The sequence below is a fragment of the Perca fluviatilis genome, chromosome 24 (assembly GCF_010015445.1).
Source record: "Perca fluviatilis chromosome 24, GENO_Pfluv_1.0, whole genome shotgun sequence".
NCBI lineage: Eukaryota > Metazoa > Chordata > Actinopteri > Perciformes > Percidae > Perca > Perca fluviatilis.
Window position 1 is genome coordinate 17,113,071 of NC_053135.1, and position 12,109 is coordinate 17,125,179.

Sequence of the window (12,109 nt, forward strand, 5' to 3'; positions counted from 1 at the left end):
CGGTGGAGGCTAACGGCAGACCGCTATAATCACCTAGCGGTCCGCCGAATTAACTGTTAGCTAAACTAACGTTAGCTTCCCGGTGGAGGCTAACGGCAGACCGCTAAAATCACCTAGCGGTCCGCCGAATTAGCTATTAGCTAACTAACGTTAGCTGGAGGCTAGCGTGTGAACATCTTGCGCATGCGCAGAACGGATTGTGTAGGTGGAAGCGGTGCCGTTATTCCGAGGTGGTGGTGGAATGAACGCAGCATTATCATCTGCGCCTACGTCATGGCATACGTGTCATCTTGCACATGCGCAGAACGGATCGTGCCGGTGGAACGGATCGGGTACTGACACCGGCGCAGTTCATCTCGAACGAGCCTAGAGTTTGCATTTTAGCTCGTGTTGAGGACGGCGGAGTAAAAGGCGCCAGTGTTTGGTGTCCTTCCAGAGAGAAACATCCCAAACTGCTGCATGAGGTTTTAAAACCTGAAACGGAGCTACAAAGAGCAGGTCTGTTTTCTTTCTCCGACCGGAAACGCGTTTACTGCTGTTGTTGCAGGGAGTCCGCGCGCTAAGCTAACGTTAGCCGCAGCTAGCTCCTGCTAACGTGTGTTATCGGATATGTTGTGAGCTCCGTGTTTTTCCTCAAATGCAGCTCGGGGAGAAGTTGAGGAGAGACACTTCAACATGGACTCTGAGAGGAAACTGTCAGCTGGCCAGTGGAGAGGTGGGAGACGTTTACAATGTTCTATATTCTTCTTCTATTTCTTCTTACTTAACGTTAACGTTACCCTGTTGGGGGAGATTCATTGTTATATGAGCTGGCTCTGGTTTATAATGCCATATAACTTTTATTATTATCTAATTTGAAAGTCAGTCATAACTGAAAAAGTACATTAATAAGTAAGATCTATGGTGGCCGACAGGGGCAAACGCCCTGCAACTTCAGAAAACACATGCAAATAGACAAAACAAGCAAATTAAGAAAACAACTTCATTAATTTGACAGCACGTGCAGCAAACATGCTGCATATACACACAACACAATCAAATACATAAACGCGATGTGAATAAAAAAACGATGCAAAAAGAAAAGCACACAAACCTCGAAAACAAATGCAACAAAAAAACACTGCATCCAGATTCCACAACGGAAGTTCTCCAGACCTCTAGAGGGAACAGCTAAGGGGAACAGCTGGATTTTCGACTCCACGGGGAGAGAGCACTCTGCCTTTTTATTAGAGTCGGGTATGGCTGCATAGTAAAAAGAGAACTCCTGTCTCATGCCCTCCTGTCCATAGACTGTATATTAAAGTCTTATTATTCTTATTATTATTATTATTAATAACATAATATAATATATTAGTAACATACAGTCTATGCTCCCGTCTCATGCTCTCCCGGCTGGTGCCGTGCTCGAGCTTCCACTTTTCAAAATAAAAGCTCGCGTCTGGTTCGCTCTTCTTCCTTTGGTGTTTTGGATGTTTTTTAACTAAACAGTACGGCAATCATGCTGATGAATACAATAACCTTTTCAGCAGATGTCTTAGTTACAACACGATGGAGCAAGCAAAGCAGTTTTGTGTTTAGCCTATGTGCGGGTGGGATTTATTCAGTTTGATAAATCCCACGATAAATTGGCTGGTTTATTAAACAGGGAGGGATTATAAAGAGTCTGTTTTTTGTATTTCAAGAGCGAAATGCTCCACAATATGAATACAGATTGGTCACTTATTTTGTTGTATAATCACAATATTACACTTGAGGAGGCCTACACTTCAGTGATGCGCCTTCGGACCTGGAAATTAAACCCTCTCATGTAATATGGCTTAAACAAACGTCAACGTTAAACGCTGATGCAGTTTTAAATGTTTTATTACCACGAGTTTACAGACGTCTCTGCTGATTGAGTATCTCCTGCGACCTGAGCCGAGACACACCCACCAAAACGAGAGAAAACATATCTCAAACATAGACTTAATATTTACAGTCTATGATCTCACCGTTGCACACTGTTCTGAGATTGAACGTCTCTCTCTCTCTCCCCGTGGGGTCGAAAATCCAGCTGTTCCCCTTAGCTGCTCCCTCTAGAGGTCTGGAAAACTTCCGTTGTGGAATCTGGATGCAGCGTTTTTTTGTTGCATTTGTTTTCGGGGTTTGTGTGCTTTTCTTTTTGCATCGTTTTTTATTCGCAGCGCGTTTCTGTATTTGGTTGTGTGTATATGCAGCGCGTTTGCTGAATGCTGCGCATGTGTTGTCAAATTAATGAAGTTGTTTTTCTTTTTGCATCTCTTTTTTTTCGGGGTGCTTTTCTTTTTGCATCGTTTTTTATTTGCATGGCGTTTATGTATTTGATTGTGTTGTGTGTATATGCAGCGTGTTTGCTGAATGCTGCACGTGTGTTGTCAAATGAATGAAGTTGTTTTCTAATTTGCTTTCTGAAGTTGCAGGGCGTTTGCCCCTGTCGGCCACCGTAAAGATCTGCTGTCAACGCCTGAATTGGAGGACAGGGGGTGCTCCACTTTTCTCCACTTTTTGCCACAGCTGATAAATCCACACTTCGTCCATGACGACGCTCTGCTATGCATAGCAACGGTCTGTTGTCAAGAATGAGCAGAATGCCGTCGAATCGATGTCACTGTACTGTATTACAGCCTCCTACAGGCTCTCCCTCCCTCCTCTCTTTTTCCCTCAACACTGAAATGCTATCATATCTAATGTGATTAAACCTCCATGTAAAGGGGAGTACTGTGTCTAAGCATCCAGTGTGGGAAACACTGAGTGATAATCGAGCCAGAGACAGAGCTCAAAACACATTTGTTTTGTCGAGGTCAATAGTTATATATTTAATCAGAAATCTACCAGTCTTCATATTTGATAATGAGGCCTATTGTTTTCCGTCGCATCGTTTATAGATCATACCCGACCGCAATTGACCGGAGCTTTATTCCACGGAGGAGAAAAAGAAGAGAGACAAAGTGGCTGTGTATTGTTGTTTGCCAAACAGTAGCTGTTGCACAAACTCCTGAGGCCTGTACTATGAATCAAGATCAGCATGTCCTGGATTGTATGGCCGTTACCCGAATTCACCAAACCTAACAACCGCGGTCCCGCATAATAGAGCTGGGCAATATATCGATATTATATAGATACTGTGATATGAGACTATTTATCGTATTAGATTTTGGATATCGTAGTATCGTAATATGGCATAAGTGTTGTCTTTTCCTGGTTTTAAAGGTTGCATTACAGTAAAGTGATGTCGTTTTCTGAACTTACCAGACTGTTGTAACTGTTCTGTTATTTGCCTTTACCCTTTTAGTTATTATATCCACATTACTGATGATTATTTATCAAAAATCTCATTATGTAAATATTTTGCGAAAGCGCCAATAGTCAAGACTACTACCTATCATTGCAGTATCGATATCGAGGTATTTGGTCAAAAATATCGTTTTATTTGATTTTCTCCATGTCGCCCAGCCCTACTACATAACCTGTGTCACGACGGTGGTTGGCAACTAGAACATTTTTAGCATTAAACACTTCATTTCCTGCATTCTGGTGAATTTGTATGCACCTATTTCAACCTTTTTCTAAATTAATATGCTGGAAATATCTTTATGTAAAAGGAAACATAGATTACAATCCAAATATAAAAACATAATGGAATATGTTGCAGTAAGGCTCTCAGGCATTCTGCATTGCTTTCAACTATTTATTCTCCTGTAGATCAACTTTTCTAATTATATCTGAGTCAGCACACGTGTAGCCTAGGCATCATTTACTCTTCCCTCCTTTTTTGCATATTTTGTCGGTGAAGTAATCTCCGCAAATGACAATTATTCACCTCAATTATACATTATTCATTTTAATTTATTAATAAACCCCTGGACTGTAATATTTTAGATGTGTTTGAGCAAGATTTGTGCTCGTGTCCAAAACTTTGTGCACATTCAACATATAACTCATCCCATCTGTGTTCTCTGAGGTTTGGAGGAGTCGTGATATTTTGTGAAAAATTAAGTTATAATAGGCTATTACAAGAATGAAGTCAATAGGAATAGGAAAAGGCAAATAATAGAAGAGCTAGAACAGTCTGGTAGGTTTGGAAAATGACATCACTTTACTGTAATGCTGCCTTTAAAACCAGTAAAAGACACTTATGTCATATTACGATATCCAAAATCTAAGACGATATCTAGTCTCATATCACGATATCGATATAATGTCGATATATTGCCCAGCCCAAAAGCAGACGTCCGGTTTCACATTTGTCAGTCAACTTTTCAAAATACACTCGGGGCTACACTCAAAACATTCGGGGCTGAAGCCCCGGCAAAATCAGCTGACGCCGCGTCCGTCAGCGGGAACAATGAGGCCGCGCTTTTGATGCGCAGAGGCGTTTGAGGCGGGGCTGCACTGAGAGAGAAATAAACGCAAGTCGTCCTCCACCTGCAGCCTCGATCTGTATTTGTTTTTAATCAGGGTCAGCTCGGAAAACCCAAGTAGGTGGAGGTGGAAGGGGATCAGGACTTTCACAGCCTTAGTGGAGATCTGGGGGAACTCTGTCTCCACAGACAACCCAAGCACTGAACTGCTTGTGTGTGGTTTTTGAAAACTTTGTTGTAGCAGCGACGGAGGCAGTGATGTTTACGTTTACTGTACGGGACTCTAGCGGCCACCACCGGACTTATTCTACTGCGCTGCTGACATCATCACCGCCTTTATAAAAAAAAGAAAAAAGAATATTGATTTCAGGGCTACAGGCTTCGACCAAATTGGTCGCGTTTTGGGGTAGTACTGTGGCGTGGGAAGCCGCGGGGAGAGCCTGCGGCGAAAAGCTGAGACCGAGTCAACCTGACGTCACGCTGCGGTGGCCAAGCGTGTAACCGCCGCTCAGACTTGCCAGTGTGTTTTGATGCAGTGAGAGAGTCCTGACAGTCAACATCACTCTGTCAGCAGCCTCTATCACTGCCACAAAGTTTTATAAACATTATAAAGGGTAGAAAAAATTAAATGCAAGCACTGAACTGTACAGGAGTGTTTGTGTCCAGCTGAATGTTTGACAGGCAACAAAACAAGTCACTCTGTCTCATTTGTTTCTCAGTAAAATCAAGTTGCATTCAAGTGCAGTCAGGAATTACAGTGCAGTAGGCCTACTCCCCTTTCCATGGGAGTTTCATCACATTAGATATGATAGCTATTTCAGTGTTAACCAAAAAAGACAGAGAGGATGGAGGCAGAGCCTGCATGATGCAGAGGCAGTAACACAGTGGGCCTACATGACAATATACACTGTGTTCCAAATGATTATGCAAATTATATTTACGGCGAAGGCCCTATTGAAAACTGAAGGAATTATTATTACGGCAAATTAATTGCCTTTTTGAGGTGCTTAACATATTCAAAAACTCACCAAAATTGGCGGCCGCATCAACTTTGGTGAAAATTTACATATTTTAATGGACCTCAAATTTTTTCTGTACCATCTAAACACCTTGAAGATGAAAAGTTATTAAAAGATAAACTTTTCGTCAGACGGTGTGGCATGGTGGCCATTTTTGGCATGGCGGCCATTTTTAGTGTGATGAACAAAGAAGTTGTTGAGTTTACGTTGTCGTATCTGCCCGAAATTTCTCACGATTGACAAGAGTCCAGGCCTGAGACATCTACAGGCCAAAATTTACTTTTGTCATAGCACCCCCCGTTGGTAACAGGAAATGCGATGTCAAACATCATCTGATTTACATGAAACTAATATGTAATATACTATGTATAATAAGTTTATAGCGGGGGCCCGCTATACTTTAACCATGCCCACTTACTGAGGCCACGCCCCCTTTCATAACATTTGAACCGTTTAAGGTAGAGTGTTAGAGTGTTAGGTGTCATTGAACTCAGCAGAGACTTCCTTATTCATTGGTGATGGTTTGGCCCGCCCCCATATGCTTAAGCCACGCCCCCTTTCATAAATGGTGACCCGTTTAAGGTACAGTCTTAAGTGAGGTATCAATGAACTCAGCAGAGACTTCCTTTTTTATTGGTCATGGTTTGGCCCGCCCCCTATACTTTGGTCACGCCCCCCTTTCACAGCTAATGAACTGTGACGTAGTCTTGTGAGGTATCATTGAACTCAGCAGGGAGTTCCCTTTTCATTGGTGACGATTTGCAGTGTATGAGTGCCGCGCAAACACGCTCGCAAGGAGCTGCGAACACCAGTAACCCCGACGTGCGCAGAGGCGCGAGGGCCCGTCTATCGCTGCTTGCAGCTTTAATTTATACTGATTTTCCTAAATAGTCGTTTCAAATGACAGTATGATTTTTTTAAAGTCACCAACCGTTAGGGTATAGGTACAACCCACCCAGTCAAACAGAATTTTTTTATTTTTTTATTAAAAAAACTCAGAATGCACTGTTCCAAATGATTATGCACAAAGCTATTTCAATCAAACACATCTTAACAGGGCAAGTTACATGTTAACATAGGACCCCCTTCTTTGATATCACCTTTTTCTTGAGGATGCTCCAAAGGTTCTCAATAGGTTTGAGGTCAGGGGAGGATTGGGGCCACACCATGAGTTTTTCTCTCATTACAAGCAGAAACGATTGCAGTGGGCCCAGAAATAAATGAAGACTAATTTTCAAACAGTCTTGTTTCAAACAGTCCTGGATGGTCCAGATGGATGGAGTAGTGGATGGTTGGTGGATGGCCACCATGTCCCAATAAGGCTGCAACATCAGAATCGGAATCATGGGGAGAAAGCTGGTAGGCCCCTTTAGGGTCCCTGAAGGTGTGGAAATGACCTCGGCAAAGTGTGTTGAGTTTCTGACTGACCACTTTCTCTTTGTTTTACAAAAAGAAGAACCGTGCCTTCTGTAGCAAAATGCATGACAATGCACCATCTCGTGCTGCAAAGAATACCTCTGTGTCATAGGCTGCTATGGGCATAAAAGGAGAGAAACTCCCCAATCCTCCCCTGACCTCAACCCTATAGACCTTTTTCACGGCAGACATGTTGACATGTCATAGTAGGAAAAGCACAGGTGTGTTCAAAGCCATTAATGATGTCTGCATTCCACTTAGGAGAGGCCCTGGTATTGTGCACGCTGACTAGGGCTGAACGATTAATTGCATTTGCGATAATATCACGATATGTTAAAACACGATTTCCTAATCGCAAAGGCTGCGATTTGGTCACGTGACTCACGAGAGCAAATCAGTCTGCACTCCGCAGAGAAAGCAGCAACTTAGCACGCTAACGCTACGCCGTACCTTGAGCTGATCTCTGTCATTCAAACAAGTTGTAGTTTAAAACTTGTAAGGGTTTTATTCGGTTTCCAGTCCATACATGCAGTTAATGAATACAGGCACGCAGAACTGAAGGCTCGGTTAGCAACGATTAGCTCTGATTAGCGGTTAGCTCCGGTTAGCGGTTAGCTCCGTTATAAAGATATGGAGTGGAGGAGACTGCCGCAGAGAGGGGTAACAACCAGACTCTGATAAATGACGTTCGGGGAGCTTTCACAGCAGCGTGGCCAAGTGTGGTAAAGCCATATATTTGTTTTTATTTTTCTGCAATCTGCACTTTAGTTTGTGTGATTTGTTTCTGACTTTCATATGAATGTTTCCACCAGGCTTGGTTAGTGCTCAATATACTACTGTGATTGAAGTAGTTAAATAAAAGATGTCATTCATATAAATTCATGCATCACCTAATTAATTTCATCATCACATACAGGCCTGGCCTCCAGGAAAGAACAGTTTGTTTAATCGATCTAATCTTGTGTTGTTCATACTATACAATGATTTATTGCTAGTTTTTGTTGAATAATACAGAAGACAGAGCTTAAAAAATAATTGCATATCGAATTGCAATATTTTTGAAAAAAATCGCAATTAGATTATTTTCAAACATTGTTCAGCCCTAATGCTGACTCACTGAAATAGCTTACTGGGACACTTGATGGAATTGCGCCATAGTTAAGGTTATCAATCTCAGCTGTGCTTTTCCTACTATGACAAGTAAAAAATGTCTGCCGTGAATAAGGTCCATGGAGAACCTTTGGAGCATCCTCAAGCAAAAGATCTATGACAGGGCTCCACACTAACTTTTTGCCTTGGTTGCACTGGTGCGCCTAACTTTTTTTATTTAGGTGCACCAGCACAAAATTTAGGTGCACCCACATTTTTCCTCGCATCGCCGTAACACTGAATGGCGATACACGATATATAGCTCTGTATTTTTTTACAAAGTGGGCTAAATGTTCAGTTTTAAGTCAAAGCCAATTTTCACAAGCTCTTTTATTAAAACAGATTGTGACTCAAATAAAATGCAAAGACAGGGTTTCCTTTACCAGTTTGAAAATATACAGCTGCAACACATGTAAATGAAAGTTATCTAAAATAAATAGCCTAGGATATATTATATAAAAAATATATATATCTGAGAAAGCTCCTTCATAAGCTTTCAAAAACAATAACAGACTGATTAAAAGAGAAAGAGGACGCCCGGATAGCTCAGTTGGTAAATATAGAGGTTTGACTCCGACCTGCGGCCCTTTTCTACATGTCATCCCCCCCTCTCTCTCCCCTTTCATGTCTTCAGCTTTCCTATCAAAATAAAGGCTGAAATCTTTAAAAAAAAAAAAAAAAAAAAAACGACCGAAAGACAGGGGGAGTGCGATGGACTGAAGCTATGCTAGGCTACTCAGAGAGTGACGGCTGACTCATTAGCGGCGTTACACCAGTCTTGTGTCGGCTATGAAATGTCTGTATCGTCACTGCGCTGCATTTTTATGAACTATGATCCAGCATGCTCCGTCTTACACGCTATTACTCAACCAACTGAAGTTGCATTTAATAACTCCTGTGTGTTTTTCGCCGTGGCGGCTGCAGTAATAGAGAGTTACCAGCGGTAACACTGCCAATACAGGTTTCCCTCTCATACTTAACAATATACAGCTGGGTTATAACAATTAAAACTGTAGACGAATGTCGGGAGTTTGGACCAGCGGCGCTGTTTCTCTCAATGTTGCAGGTGAGCCGGCCGGTGTGTGAGTGAATGGGGGCGGGGCTGCACGGAGGAGAGATCCAAATCCAAACACAGGCACAGCTTTCCAGAAGGAATGGGTCATGTAACGCAACATTAAACCATATCCATATAAACAACATTGCTTCGTTAGTGGAGAGGCAGCGGATGCGAGCACGTTAGGTGCACCGGTGCGACCTAGGAAAAATCTTAGTCGCACCCTTACAAATTTTGGTAAAAAATTTGGCAAATGCGACCAAATTGGTCGCACTCTCGAGCCCTGTATGAGGGTGGGAGGCAGTTTGCATCAAAACAGCAGCTCTGGGAGGAATTCAAGCAGAAACTCTCCATAAACTCATAAGTTCAACGGATGCAAAAAAAAGGTGATATCAAAGAAGGGGTCCTATGTTAACATGTAACTTGCCCTATTAAGATGTTTGATTTAAGCTTTTGATTTCAGTAAATATGCAAAATATGCTGCAAATTCAACAAATGACCATTTTCAGTTCTTTACAACCTATAAAATGTTTTAAGCTACTACATACCTGCCAACATTTAGTTTTTGAAGTACAGGAGTTTATTTTATTTTTTGGGGGGTAATACATAACCCATTGCTATTAACCTAGTATGTGTGTTAATTGTATAGCCCACTTGTTCTTGATAGGCTGGAAACAATAGACAGCGCTGATGGTAACCTTAGCACGCATATAACCTTAACCATAGTAAATCAAAGGGAGCATGCTAGCTACTGCACAGATCATTTCTAGAATCCAACATTCAGCAGCAGATAGAAGCTGATTGAAGACAGATTGAAGACAGTACTGCATTTGAGCCCAAGGACTACATCCCATCCAAATTCCTATAATTTCCATTAATTCCAATGAAAGTTTCCGAATTGTTTCCAAAAATTCCCCAGCTAAACTTTCCATGGAAAGCAATATTAAAAATATCCAGTTTATTCCCATTAATTCCCGTTTATTCCCGCTAATTCCCATGAAAGTTTCCAAATTGGAATGTTTCCAAAATTCTCCTGCTAAACTTTCCATGGAAAGTTTCAGAAAATTTCCGCCCCTTTGCGACACTAATAATCACGCGATACTTCCTGACGCTGAGGCCAGCGGCTCGCCGGCCCAAAGTTGCAAAGGTGGTTTTTCCGCTCACAGGCGCCAGGGGGGAGCGAGACGCCCACCATTCAACCCGAAAAAAGTCATATAAACATTCCAATGACTCCGAAGCTGTTAAGGCTAATTAAGCTAAAAAGAAACTGCATAGTTCCCCTTTAAAGCTTGTTGGCTCCAACTGGACTTCATGGTGCCTTCAGCTGACTCTCTGTAAACTCATATTGCATTCATGTTGTTGTTATTAAATCGAAGATTGAATTGAAAATCCTGACACCCGTATTTGTTATGAGAGTGAATAGAGCTACTTTTAAAAGTATCGTTAAGATTCACATTAATAGCTGTTAGTTTGTGTTTCACCTTTACCTTCAGATGTCCAGAAAGTGATTGTTGGTGAAGAACATCAGCAGGAGTGGAGCTCCAGTCTGGACCAGGAGGACCCAAAGCCCCCACACATTAAAGAAGAACAGGAGGAACTCCTGATCAGTCAGGATGAAGAGCAGCTTCAAGGGCCGGAGGAGGCTGATGTCACCAAATTCCCATTCACTCCTGTCCCTGTGAAGAGTGAAGATGATGAAGAGAAACCTATGTTCTCACAGCTTCATCAAAGACAAACTGAAGAGATAAAAACAGAAGCTGATGAAGAGGAGTGTGGAGGACCAGAACCAGCCATGAAATCAGATCCAGATACACTTTCACAACCAGATACTGATGAACCTGAGACTGATGACAGTGCTGATTGGAAAGAGACCAGAGAACCTCAGTCAGGTTTAAACTCTCTGAATAATGATAGATTCCCTGTTAGTGATTCAGGATGTACTACTGGTGAGAAACCATTTAGGTGCTCTGAGTGTGGGAAAAGATTTGGCACCAGTATAAATCTAAAGAGACACATGAGAACTCATGAAGGCGAGAAACCATTTAGCTGCTCAGTCTGTAAGAAAGCTTTTGGACAGAGTGGAAACTTACAGATACACATGAGAATCCACACAGGAGAGACACCATTTAGCTGCTCAATCTGTAAGAAAGCTTTTACAGAAAGTGGGAATTTAAAGAGACACATGAGAATCCACACAGGAGAGAAACCATTTAGCTGCTCAGTCTGTAAGAAAGCTTTTACAGATAGTGGAAATTTACAGAAACACATGAGAATCCACAAAGATGAGAAACAATGTAGCTGCTCAATTTGTAACAAAGATTTTATACTGGGTGGAAACTTACAGGCACCCATGAGAACCCACCATGCGAGTGTTACAAGCTCCCCTCTTGTTTAGCTTCTCCCTGTCTGCTCTACTCAGGTGATCCTGATTTGATAGTTAGTGGTTGGCTCCGCCCCTTGTACTTAAGGAAGGCTGGAGGACTCATTCAGAATGAAGCAGCTGTGCACCAGTCTGTATATTTTTGGGGGGTTTGAGGTCTGAGGGGTATGGCACACAACCAAGATGACATTTCGAACTTAATTCATGATATTTGGATATTGAACTATAAATACACATGTATAAATAGTAATAGATAATGAAATAATTGAAAGTCCATGAAATGTTACACTCAAGATCGCATCTGAACAGTCAAAAATTCTCGACTGAGTTTAAAACTTTTACAGCCAACTTATTAAAATGTCGGGTTTTAATCGGGCGTGGTGTTAATTTTGTCACCTATTTTTAATTTAGTCTTAGTCTTGTGCCAAATGTCCGTGTTAGTTTTAGGCATATTTAGTCATTCACATATCTTTATTTTGTTAGTCAAGTTTTAGTCGACTAAAAGTCTCGTCATTTTAGTCTAGCTTTAGTCAAAAGAAAACTCAGTATATCTTAGTCAAGTTTTAGTCAAAGCATTTTAGTCTTTTTTTAGACTGTCGTACATCTCAGTGTTGGAATCCTCTACAGTGAAATGCAGACAAACTTTTACACCGTTTAGCTGTCAGTTTTTTTAACAGTGTTTAAGTCAGCTGCTAGCTAACGGTAGGCTAAC

General features: G+C 41.6%; 1 protein-coding gene across 1 annotated transcript; it reads left to right on the forward strand.

The window, feature by feature from the left end:
* The first annotated feature begins 345 nt into the window (after positions 1–345).
* Positions 346–11,836, forward strand: LOC120554254 (oocyte zinc finger protein XlCOF8.4-like). Its single transcript, XM_039793038.1, has 3 exons — positions 346–498; positions 644–715; positions 10,511–11,836. Exons 2-3 carry the CDS (start codon positions 676–678, stop codon positions 11,410–11,412), a joined length of 942 nt encoding a protein of 313 aa, XP_039648972.1. The 5' UTR covers positions 346–498; positions 644–675; the 3' UTR covers positions 11,413–11,836.
* The last annotated feature ends 273 nt before the right edge of the window (positions 11,837–12,109 follow it).

What these genes read in the sequence shown, in the direction of transcription:
- LOC120554254 (XM_039793038.1), top strand. Translation starts at nt 676, where the DNA reads ATGGACTCTGAGAGGAAACTGTCAGCTGGCCAGTGGAGAG. An exon ending in GTCAGCTGGCCAGTGGAGAG is followed by an intron (nt 716 to 10,510) that starts GTGGGAGACGTT and finishes CTTTACCTTCAG; the next exon opens with ATGTCCAGAAAGTGATTGTT.